This window comes from Sander vitreus, chromosome 22, assembly GCF_031162955.1.
Source record: "Sander vitreus isolate 19-12246 chromosome 22, sanVit1, whole genome shotgun sequence".
In the NCBI taxonomy this organism is placed as follows: Eukaryota; Metazoa; Chordata; class Actinopteri; order Perciformes; family Percidae; genus Sander; species Sander vitreus.
The window spans coordinates 10364660-10375788 of record NC_135876.1 but is presented as its reverse complement, the minus strand read 5'-3'; the positions used below and the strand labels follow the sequence as shown (position 1 = coordinate 10375788).

Sequence of the window (11129 nt, the reverse complement as noted above, 5' to 3'; positions counted from 1 at the left end):
AATATTTTCTATCAGGTCAAGAAAGTCAGACCATAAACCAGAAATTAATAAGACATTTTCACTAGCTGAAGATAATGGCTTTAGCAAAACAATCAACCATTCCAGAAGTCATCATATTTGTTCCTGATTTGTTTTTCACCCTTCTATTACATTCATTTAGCCTTGAAAACAATGTGGTGTATATGTAAGAACAAATAGTCTCTTTTTCTCTTGATCATGTCAGAGATCCAAGACACATGTTGATACGTACCGTTACATTTCTATCCACATGTTTTTGGGCATTTTGAGTTTCTGCATACAAAATTTGAATAGAAAATTCATTATATGGAGAAAAAAAAAATGGTATGCTTGGCTTAAGTGGAAATTAGCATTGCAGTGAATTTTAACCACTCACCTTTAAGTGACTTAGCCCCAAAAATAAAAAATAGAATAGAACTTGTTCACAAAATGTGTTGAAAAGGCATCATTATGTTGTCTTAGATTAGATTATATGTTGGTATTAGATGGTAAAAGCAGTCTGTCTGTTTGTAGTATTTGTCTATGTTAGTTTAAGTATGTCTGTATTTTTTTGTATTTTCTATTGTCTATTTTGTGTTTCTGGTAATTTGAGTTTTTGGTTTGTATATTATCTGTTGTTGTTTATTGTATTCGGGCCCCCTCCGAAAAACTTTTAGTAGCTTATTTGGGGTTCACCATTTCACGCGGCTTACATATGATTATTGTACCTTATGAGATTGTGTTTAATGATACATTGATGACGTGTGAAATAAACGTGGTTATAAATAAATAAAAAAATAAAAAAGTTGTTAGCTACTTACAACTATATTCTTATCAAAAGACAAAACCTAAATGAATAAAAGTAAACAATAGAGAAGAAGAACATTATGATGATCCTATTGGTTTACACCATACATTCCACCACAACAATCCAATTTAAGGAAGGAAGACTGTTCATCAAATTAAGAAAACACAACTAACCTTAATTCTCAAATAGTGGCTTTATTGGCTATAAAAGGTCCACTGTCTCTGAGTGTATCAATAGTGATGTCTTTTATAAACATATATTGACATGCTGATGATTAGAGATAAGATAAGGTAAGCAGATTTTCCTCTCTTGTTTTTTCTTCTATTAATTGTAAATGTAAATTAGGACACTTTCCATACCCTTAAAGCGTACCAAATGAACTTAACCATGTGGTATTTTATTGACATTAGAACTCAGGGAAATGTGATACATTTCATATATACAGTCACTATATGAATTTTAGGTATTAACAGGGCTGTGTCAAGTCCACGTACACCGTCTTATTACATGTTGTACATGCATGTCTCAAAAGGGCATTATATATATATATATATATATATATATATATATATATATATATATATATATATATCACGCTATGTGTGTCATAGGTTTATGACTTCATTTCTTTGTGGTAATTGCACTGAATATAGGATTTACATAAACAGGCTGTAAATCACAGAGCAAAATAAGCAACAGTTTTTCATTGGGGAGTGTAAATATGCATATTGGAAGATCACAAAGCCATATTGTTTTATGTTTGTGTGACACTTCTATTTGGCCTTTACCAAACTCTTTCATTATCTCTCATTCTCTGTTAGCAGTAACTCTGGCTTGCAAGAAGTGCTAGTTATTGATAATGTGCATAGAAGAACAGAGAATTGAAATTTTCATTAGAGAGATGAACTGGAGGACAGTCAGACTATTTAGGTAAATCACAGATATGACTCAAAAAGGCGATCCACGAAGCTACCACCATTATGCAAATTTGTGTTTGAAAAAAGGCTTTCATAACCTCAGAGCTATTTGCAGAGAAATTGTTCAAACTCTTTGTTAACGATGCAGAGGGATTTAACGTGAATTTCACAGTCAATTTATGGCGCCGTTGAGGAGACACACGGCTGCTCCTCATTTAATAAATTTCTCCTTCTGACTGTTTCACTTCGAGTAAGGACAGAGTGTGAAAACCTCATGCAAGATATTTCATATGAGCACGAAAGAATCCCAGTGAGCTTTTTCAGGTAGTGGCCTAGTGGGCCAGTGGTGCTCCTATGCAAACACACTTACTCACATTTTTATGCGTCCAAGCGCCGATACCCACAGACTTCTATAAAGGTGATCCTTGTGTGGAATATATAACATGATTTAATGCACTATGCATTTTTTTTGCCCCACAACCTGAGAAATACAAGTAAAGCAATTTAGATTGGAGTGAAATATTCAAGGCCTGTAATGAGAATGATTTGGGGTTAAGAAAGCTGCTTGGTGGGGTGTACCCTTAATAGAAAGAGCCCCGGAGCCATTGGATTCCCATAAACTCTGTGGAGCAGACTTGATACCCATAGGTCAGTGATTGCTAATAAGAAGTCAATGAGACATGGGCTCCGGTTATTTTCCTTAAGATCAGCTCCTCCAAAACCCGGTCCTCTAGGCCGCTGACCTTGGAGTATTTAGAAGGTATTGTCTTTGAAATTCCTGTTACTTTTGAGCTTGTAGACCTTCTCATTAGTTCCTTTTGAACACGGCAAACATATGGCAGTCGTATTTAAGAGATTGCCTGCCGTGACCTTTTGCGGCATGCTAATTAGGCCCCAGAGCAGCGCAGGCCGTGGAGAGGTGCACTGAGAAACCCAGCAGTCTCTTTCCCACTTTCTGCCTCTGTACTCATGTCTCATCTTGGCTCTACCTTATCTGGTAGCAGCGGCTGCCCCTGCCCTTCGACAGTGTGGGTTTCAAAATTAACATTTCGCTTCATGTGCTTCTAATAACCACTAACCTGAACCTGTACAACTCCCCTATTTCCTTCCCCGCCACCCACCCCCTCGCCAATCCCAACCCCTCTTTCTCTCATTCTCTCACCGCTCGCACTTTCCACAGGAAATAAACGTGCCCAAAATTACTTTGACCCGTCGTCAGCAGAGCAGACAGACCCAAGGCATTGCGGGATGGCTGGGGTCAGCGCTGAAGATGAGCTGGAATTAAGTATGCCATTCTCTGTCATAATAGTTCTCCTCGGTTCATTAAAGTGAGGTGAGAGAGATCACTGGTAGCAGGCCGCCATTTGTGACGGCAAGACAGTCTATGTAAATACCCCAAGTGATGGCATCACAAGATTGGCTCCCCAACTCGCTGTCATTGACGAAGGTTGCGTATCATTGGTCAGTTTTCATTCCACCGTGGCTTTCTCTTTCCCCTGTCAAATGACACACGCAGAGCCACATCAATAGTTTGCAGCCCCCCTCCTAAAGTAGGCCTATTAAAAGCGAGCTCTTGGGAGCCAAGTAATATGCATGTTATAATGAAACATGGCTATTAATGGAGAAGCCATTTCACCTGTATCTTTTGGATATCACTGCCATGTAATATCAAAGGATTCGCCAAACCAAATCTCATCACATGATGACAAGCCAGCTAACAGGCATGTTAATGCTCCTATTTCATTACCCCTCTGCATACACTTGATTTTCACCCCTCTCCAGCCACGGCTAATATCTCTGCTTTGCATGTTAAGATGTGGTTTAGATTGACTTGTCTGATAAGTAGAAAGTAATTTTGACACACACAGATGCATGTAATTGTCCAGCACGTTTGAGGGTGTTCTCATTTTATAATTGTTTTGACTTGTAGCAATATTGAATGCCGATGAAAACGGGCTGTATCAAAGAATGGCTGCACTGCTGGATGAGGACGAAACGTTCATGAATATACCTGGTATGTATCTCCATATTACTGTAGTCCTGTATCTTGGTAATTAGGAAGCCGCCGATTGGTTGACCCTCATCCAAATAGCAAAGATAAAAAAAAAAAAAAACATTAATTTAGAACAACTACTTTTCTTTAACTTTACATTGTATTCCTTTACTTTAGAACAATTACTTCACTTTTACATGACATTACTTTAATGTAGAATAATTTAATTTTAAGTTTTGGGACATGTGACGTTAATGTAATCCCTTGTAATCACTATTTATGTCCTGATTTAGAAAAAAATCAACTGAAGTACCATTCTTACAGATCAAATCACATAACTGCTGGTTAATGGTGTTAAGATTTAATGTATTAATTTGGTGTCACTTGTGTCTTTTGTTTTTCATGATGATATATTGATAAAAACATCATGTTTTAACTTAATGGAACCAAAGTTACAATTCAAAACAGTGACCACAGCCACCAACAATGGTGCCACTGAGTATTACAGTGAAGGTAGAGTATCTTTAAGAAAAGGAAGAAGAAAGTGAAATCATAAACAACCCGGACAGAAAACAAGACGCTACATTTTCCACTAACAGTGAAAGCAGCGCTTACATAGAACAAAGAATAAGACTAGGAACGGACCTTCACTTGTAGTCAGTGCTTTCCAAGCACAGCCATTGTCTCACAGTAGGCGTGCCTTTTCTCATTAGCTCAGTTTCATTTAAATATGTAGCCAACCAGGCAACATTGAGGTGGTTTAAGCTTAGCATTGTTCTGGGTGAAGACAGATCCTGTTGACATGACTCACATCTCCCTTGTAATTCCAGCGCACAAGTGATGGGTTTAGGCCCGCTTCAACACGGTAGAATTTAGCCGGCTTGTATTATTTGCCATTGTCTTGGATTTAGCTGTACCACCGAGATTAGCAGCCCCATCCATTGTCTTGGAATGTTCATGAAATCCCACAGAAAAAGTAAAGAGGATCTTGGATTAACAGTTTCTCCATGCAATAGGCTGAGAGACTGGGAAGGAAAGAGAGAGAGGAAGAGAGAGCTCTTACTTCTGTACTGTTGAGTCCAACTGTGGTGACTGCCAGTAAGCACTTCACCAAGCTACAATAGACTTGAAGACAATCACCTTATACTGTTGTATAGCTGCCTCCCACCGGTGTAGGCCGCATGTCTTCTTTGCAGCTGCAGAACCAGCTCAGTGTATGTCAGTACTGATCCTGACATTTTGTGACTTCTTTTCAGACTTTTTGTCTCAGCTTTTACAGCCTGCCACAAAGCACCATGCCCATTTCACAAGAAAGAGCATGAATACGACAACGTATTAATGAAATGGACAGTGGCCAGTGCTGTAGACATTTTCTCAGAAAAAAGAGATTCCTGGAGAAATCCCTTCTGTCTGTCTAAGATCTTCACTTCTTTCTTTTTATCTCGATAAATTCTATTGCTTTGGCATGGAGATGAAATAACACAGAATTGGTATTCTATTCATTCTAGTTCTCTGTAAGGCGTTAGGCATTGATATCAGCTTCTATGTGAAAAGCATTAGGTGGTGATAACAGCTTTGGCTGTAGCACACATTGGACTGCACACGTTGAATACACGGATGCACAAAAATACCTCTTTGCTTTCTACCAACGAGGCGGTGCAGCAAAACTGAAAGCCGCACAGCAAGCGGGTTAGCTACTGTAGATGATGCTTTCAGTCATTCATTCTAGCTTACTAACCAAAAACTAGTTCACATGTGGTGCAGAAGAAAACTTAGTGTCAATGTATGGGCTTGTTATTCACAATTTATTTAGGGTAAAGCCACAGCCACTGATTTAGAGTAATGTGCAAAAATATACTACATCTTCCTTTGATTCCTTACATAGAAACACATTAGATATATGTACTCAGTTCTACAGCATCGGTTCAACCTTATGTACCCAGTTCTACATCAAAAACAAAAAAACTTATTTAATTGTAAAATTCCAGTCATGCATTTCCCCATGATTTCGGATCAATGTTAAGAGATCTTTTTATTTGAAGACCACAGATTTTGCCAGAATAAACAACAGATTTTGCTAGAGTAAACAACTGCGAGCGTATTAGCTAAAAAACAGAGCAGGCTAATGTGGTCATGTTTAATGCCCATGTAGAACTACGGTCCTGTCTCAGTAACATGATCAGGATCTGAGGAATTTGAAAAAAAAAATTGCTTTAGTGGTATGTGTGAATATGATACTTTGGTTTTGTGAATGTTCACGTTGTATTTGTGTGACTTACTGTTTTAGAGTACATCATTGTGCACCTGCATAAATGTCTTGTATATACATACTCATCTCCGTGAGTCTGTTTCTGGATGTGGTAAGTATGCACATCCATCAGTATGTGTATGCGTGTTATTTTGTCTGTGTGTGTGTGTGTGTGTGTGTGTGTGTGTGTTTGTTTGTGTGCATGTGTGTGTGCGTGCCCACTGATGCGTATCTCTCCAGGTACGCCACTAGCCTGCAGGGATGAGGAGGTGTTGGAGGTGAAGGCGGGTGAGCCGGTGCTTCAGCGGCGACTGCTGTTCCACGGTGGTGGTGATGCCTCAGGCTCCAGGCCCTCCCTGGCCCATACCATTGCCAAAACCCAGGCTGTGGCTAGTGCTGGGCTGGGAGCAGAGGCTGGACTCGAAGCAGGGAGGATGGTAATGGGCAGAGAGAGCACTGTAAAAAGTAATGCTATGCTTTTATTTATGTTTTGTATTTGATTTCTAATTCAGAGAGGCATTATAGTATAGTATATTAGTATATTATTAGTATTTCACTATTAAGTATTTTATGGCGGTATGAAATGTACTTTCTTTGCACATATACTGTATAAAGTCAATCATTAAAGCTGGCTAGGAATCATTCCAGGAAGTTGTATACATTTTTGTTCAATTCTTTGTCTCTGGATATTTGTCCCACAGCCTTTATTGGTGGAGTGACATGATAGGACACAGGACATAATATTCAAAGAATTATGCATAATGCCGCAGTGACATTTTATTTTTGATGAGTATCATAAGGTTTGTGATGTCACTGTATTACTTCTTGCAGTGAGGAGAGCTGAGGAGGTGATCCCCCACTACGCCCAGCAGCTGAGGGAGCGTGTGCGGCCTGACATGATCACGCTTGGCAGCCTTTCACTGCAGCAGGTCAGGGCTACAAAGAGGAATATCTGTGTCATCAGCCCATATTCACCAGCACATCAGCCATGTCCATTATGCTGTGTATCAGTGGCTTTGGCTAATGGACATAGAGTGTGTGCATGTGAGCGTGTACATTTGTCCACGTGTGTGTGTGTGTGTGTGTGTGTTAGATACTCGGCTTACTAATTTTCTTTCTCTTTCCTTCCATATTTGCTTCGCTTTTATGTCCCCAACCTTTTTTTCCCAGTCGCTACCTTTTATAAAAGTTCTGCATTTTTTATTTTCAGTGCAGATGGTCTGAATCTCAGCTGAATGCACTCATGTGAAATTGCTTTTTGTAGAACATGCATTCAAGGTTAGATAACTCATTCATCCTCAGCGAAGAGTGAGTGCATGGATTTCAACTGCATAATCTATGCTACATGTGATATCCTCACACAATTAACTTATTTGTTGAGACAAATTGTGTTTTTGTCTTTGAACTATGTTGTGCATTATTATGCATATTTGTTTCTGACAGAAGCTGAATTTCCTTGGTTCTGTACCCTTTTACAGTCTTTTCAGGAAAAAATAGAGCGTGACTACTTTTTATTTTCCAACTGGGGAGTAGAGATATTGTGAACTAGCGTTAAGATCTGAAGCTCCTTTCAAAGCAAGTGTTTGTATTCCATCAGACAGAAAAGAAATGGGAGAGGATATAAGAACATGGGGTTTCCATTGTGTTGGTAAATCTAGATTATAAAGAAACCCCAACATTAACGCATATGTAAAAAGAATGCAGAACTTCTATCCACTGTATTTTTAGTTATAATCTCACTTGAAAAGAGAGTAGGAGTATCAAATTGAATATAACTATAAATATGAATAGAAAGTAAACGTAATTGGGTAAATAAATGGTTAAACAATGTCTCACCATCACTTGGAAGCCACAGCAACAGTTGACTCATCCTCCCTTACTGGATAATCAGTGGCATCTACTGTGTACTGTATCAGTATTGGGATCAGTGTTATCTTATTCTGCCATAATATGTATGTGGTTCCCTACTGTTTCCACACCCACCTCCCATTGAAAGCACATTATCCTCCAGAGATTTCACATCTATTTTAAAAATAATAGTCTTTCTCTTCTGTCTCTATTCTGCCGTACAAAGCTTCTACAGGGCGAGACGCTGTCACTTAGCAGTGTCAATGCGTCTGAATGGGGAGTGTGAATGTGCTGACTGAATGTAAAACCGGCAGAAATACTCATCAAATGCTACATGTCTTTAGGGCCTGGCTCAGTATCGATTGCCTGCAGATTGCATTACAGTTGCTCCTTGTGCTTAATTCTGCCATTATGGTGCACTGCACTGTTTCATAAAGCTGCATCCAAAGAAAGTGTGCATGTGTATTTACACGTATTTTCAGAAAGCAGCTCAGAAGGGACAACTGAAGAAGAGTGAGTGGGCAAAGAGAAAGGAGAGACTGATGGCCTCCTTCGCTGGGAATGTTCAGGTAAAGACCCATGTACTGTATTTATGCTGTGTGAAGTATGTGTTGCTTTTGTAGTTTTAGGTATAACATCCCACATGGGCGTTAACATGGGGACTGTATGCTGTTTATAGTTCATTTCACAAGCTCGACATATTCCTCCAATCATACTCTTTATTATTACATTTGTCCATAACATAAGCCAGCTAAATTCTAATGCTTAAGCGCTCATCTTTAAAAAGAAATATTTCATTACAGTCAGTCACAGACATTAATAATATGTTACATCATAATTTAGAGTGATGTGGTTTAAATGAAACTGCCAATTAGCTGATAATGGTAATTAACACATTAACAGTGTTTGTTAACATATCCACTTTAATATTTCAAAAGGAGCCTCATTCACAAAGCGACTGTGACGAGGCAGTGAGAGAAGCACCACAGCCCAGGCTGAACACACTGCTTCAGTAGTAAGTCCAACCCATTTCATATTTCTCTCCATATGTACAATTGATGTCACACGACTGTAATCAGTAATTGTGTGAAACACATTCGCATTCCCACTGACATTCAAAACGGCATGCAATTCATGTGTCCTCTGCATGGCTTCTCCTGTCGACGGGCATTGCATTGTGGGTAGTATGGCTCGAGGGCACAGAAATCTGTCCATGTCATTGGGCTCGGAGGCGCATCAATTCTGGGTCCATCCACTTTAGTCAGAGATCACACATCAAATATGGTAGCGAGAGCCCCGCGGTCAATCAGCTTAGCATGTTTAAGTTTTTAGTAATTATGGTCTACCATGCTGGCTGACATGATAAAATCAAGAAACTGCTGTACACATCAGTATCTTCTCTTGTGTTTGGTTGTTTTATGGGTGGGTGGTAGTCGGACACCAGCCCTGTCAGATGAATGTGGTTCGGAGTTTAGCGAAGATGACCTCCTCTCGACAGCCTTGAACCCTGCAAATTCCTTCTGATATCAATGGTGGGTGGCTATTAGACATGGGAGACTTTCTATGCATCACCTAGGGCTACATCTGCCTGAAATTTAATGAGAAATGATTTCACTTTTTCTCTCCTTACGCCTGTAAAAGGAAAAAAAATAAAGAGGAGAGACGCGGAGCTGACTTGTGGTTTTTGCAACAAATGTGTAATTCATTTATTTCCACTGTTTCTGATTTAATGGAGGTCGAGTAATTGCATTAGGAAGCACATTGTGCCTTGTTGTGAACTGATGAAAGCACATGTAATACTGTAGTACTGTTGATAGGCAAACAGTGAGGAGGGAGAGAGGGAGAGAAGAGAAAGAAGGACCCAGTGTGTGCCTTTGATGCCGAGCATTTATTTGCTGAATTTTCCTTCCTTTTACAAGCATCTTATCCCCAGTCACAGGCAGGCCAGAGCCCCTATGATATTGCTTTATTTTGAGGAATTAAGAGAGGTGGCGAGGAGACAGAGCGAAGCAACCACTTATTACATTACCACTGATAAGATTGAAAGGCAGAGAGAGAGAGAGATTGAGAGAGAGAGAGAGAGAGAGAGAGAGAGAGAGAGAGAGAGACCCAGTGGAAAGTGTCTTGTGGTGTTATTAGATTGAGCTGATGCTGGCTACAGAGTAGAACAGCAGAGTCCAAAATGCAGGTGGCTGTTAACAGGGTTAGCTTCTTTTACTTGTGTGTGTTGTATACTTGTGTGTCTGTGTGTGTGTTTCTGCATGTAGCAGCAGAACCATTGAAAGCCCGTCACTAAGAGAGCTTGGGGAAGGCAAAGAGGAAGCAATGGCCAAATACGGCCAGATGACAGAGCACCCAGAATCCTCCTCTTCAGCATCATGGCCCCCGTGGCAGGTAAGATCTGTTAGCCACTCTGACTGTGAACTGAGAAACACACATTCGTTGGAAAAAGAAAGCACACAAACAGGAAGTGACAAACCCCTTAATCTCTGAAAAGGCTTCTCTCACAGGAGGAGATATTGATCCCAAAGTGTTTACAAAGGGTTGTTTTTTTTCAATAACAGTCCAATGATGTAATTATGTGAATCCTGTGATGAATGGGACCTGATAGAGAGAGGGGAAATTATCTCAGATATTTTCTATTTTTTTTTTCCAAGTTCTTTCACTCCTTTTATATGGGTACTGTATGTACACATGCCCACACAGAGGCACATTCACATGCAGGCACCATACACTGCTACACAAAAGGCTTCCCTATACAGTATGCTAACTATTTAGGCACATTATTTTTATACAGTATATAAAGATTTATTTCCTGCTTTGTGTGGATGGTGTCTGTGGTTTTAGGAATCTAAGTAGGAGGGAAAAGGAGTCTTTGGAGATGAAAACGGGGAACAGAGGGAGAGGGGAGAACAGAGAACTAAGTGGGAAAGAGAGAAGGAAACTGCAGCTTTAGCAGTAGCATCACCAGCTGTGGGAGGAGTGTGCTGTTGTGTTGCATCTGGGGATGAGGCTGCCATGCCACCGTGCTGGCTTAAAGATGTAATGAATCTTCAGTCGGGGGCTTTCCTTCCAGGGTGACAACTGGCTTTGAGGAAGGTTGTAAATGCAGGGGAGATTGTGGTATAATTCCTCAGACTGGCGTTTGTGCCCCCCAGTCACCATTCGATTATCTCCCAAATTGCTGTGTTTCACTGAGATAAAGATTTTTTATGGCTTGCTGACTTGAAACAACCGGCACAGGCAGAATAGGGGGCAAAAGAGGGAGAGGGAAAGAGAGAGAGAGAGAGAGAAAGCAATGGCCAAACCTGCCACGCA

The 11129-nt window shown here is 40.0% G+C and overlaps 1 protein-coding gene across 1 annotated transcript in view; it reads left to right on the top strand.

Moving 5' to 3' along the window:
* Nucleotides 1-11129, top strand: part of ofcc1 (orofacial cleft 1 candidate 1) — a 95933-nt gene that overhangs the window by 19605 nt on the left and 65199 nt on the right. Inside the window, exons 4-10 of the mRNA XM_078281261.1 lie at nt 2903-3007; nt 3653-3736; nt 6204-6428; nt 6795-6892; nt 8294-8380; nt 8750-8823; nt 10085-10205. Of these exons, the coding sequence (XP_078137387.1) occupies nt 2903-3007; nt 3653-3736; nt 6204-6428; nt 6795-6892; nt 8294-8380; nt 8750-8823; nt 10085-10205 (794 nt within the window). The remainder of the gene's footprint in view (nt 1-2902; nt 3008-3652; nt 3737-6203; nt 6429-6794; nt 6893-8293; nt 8381-8749; nt 8824-10084; nt 10206-11129) is intronic.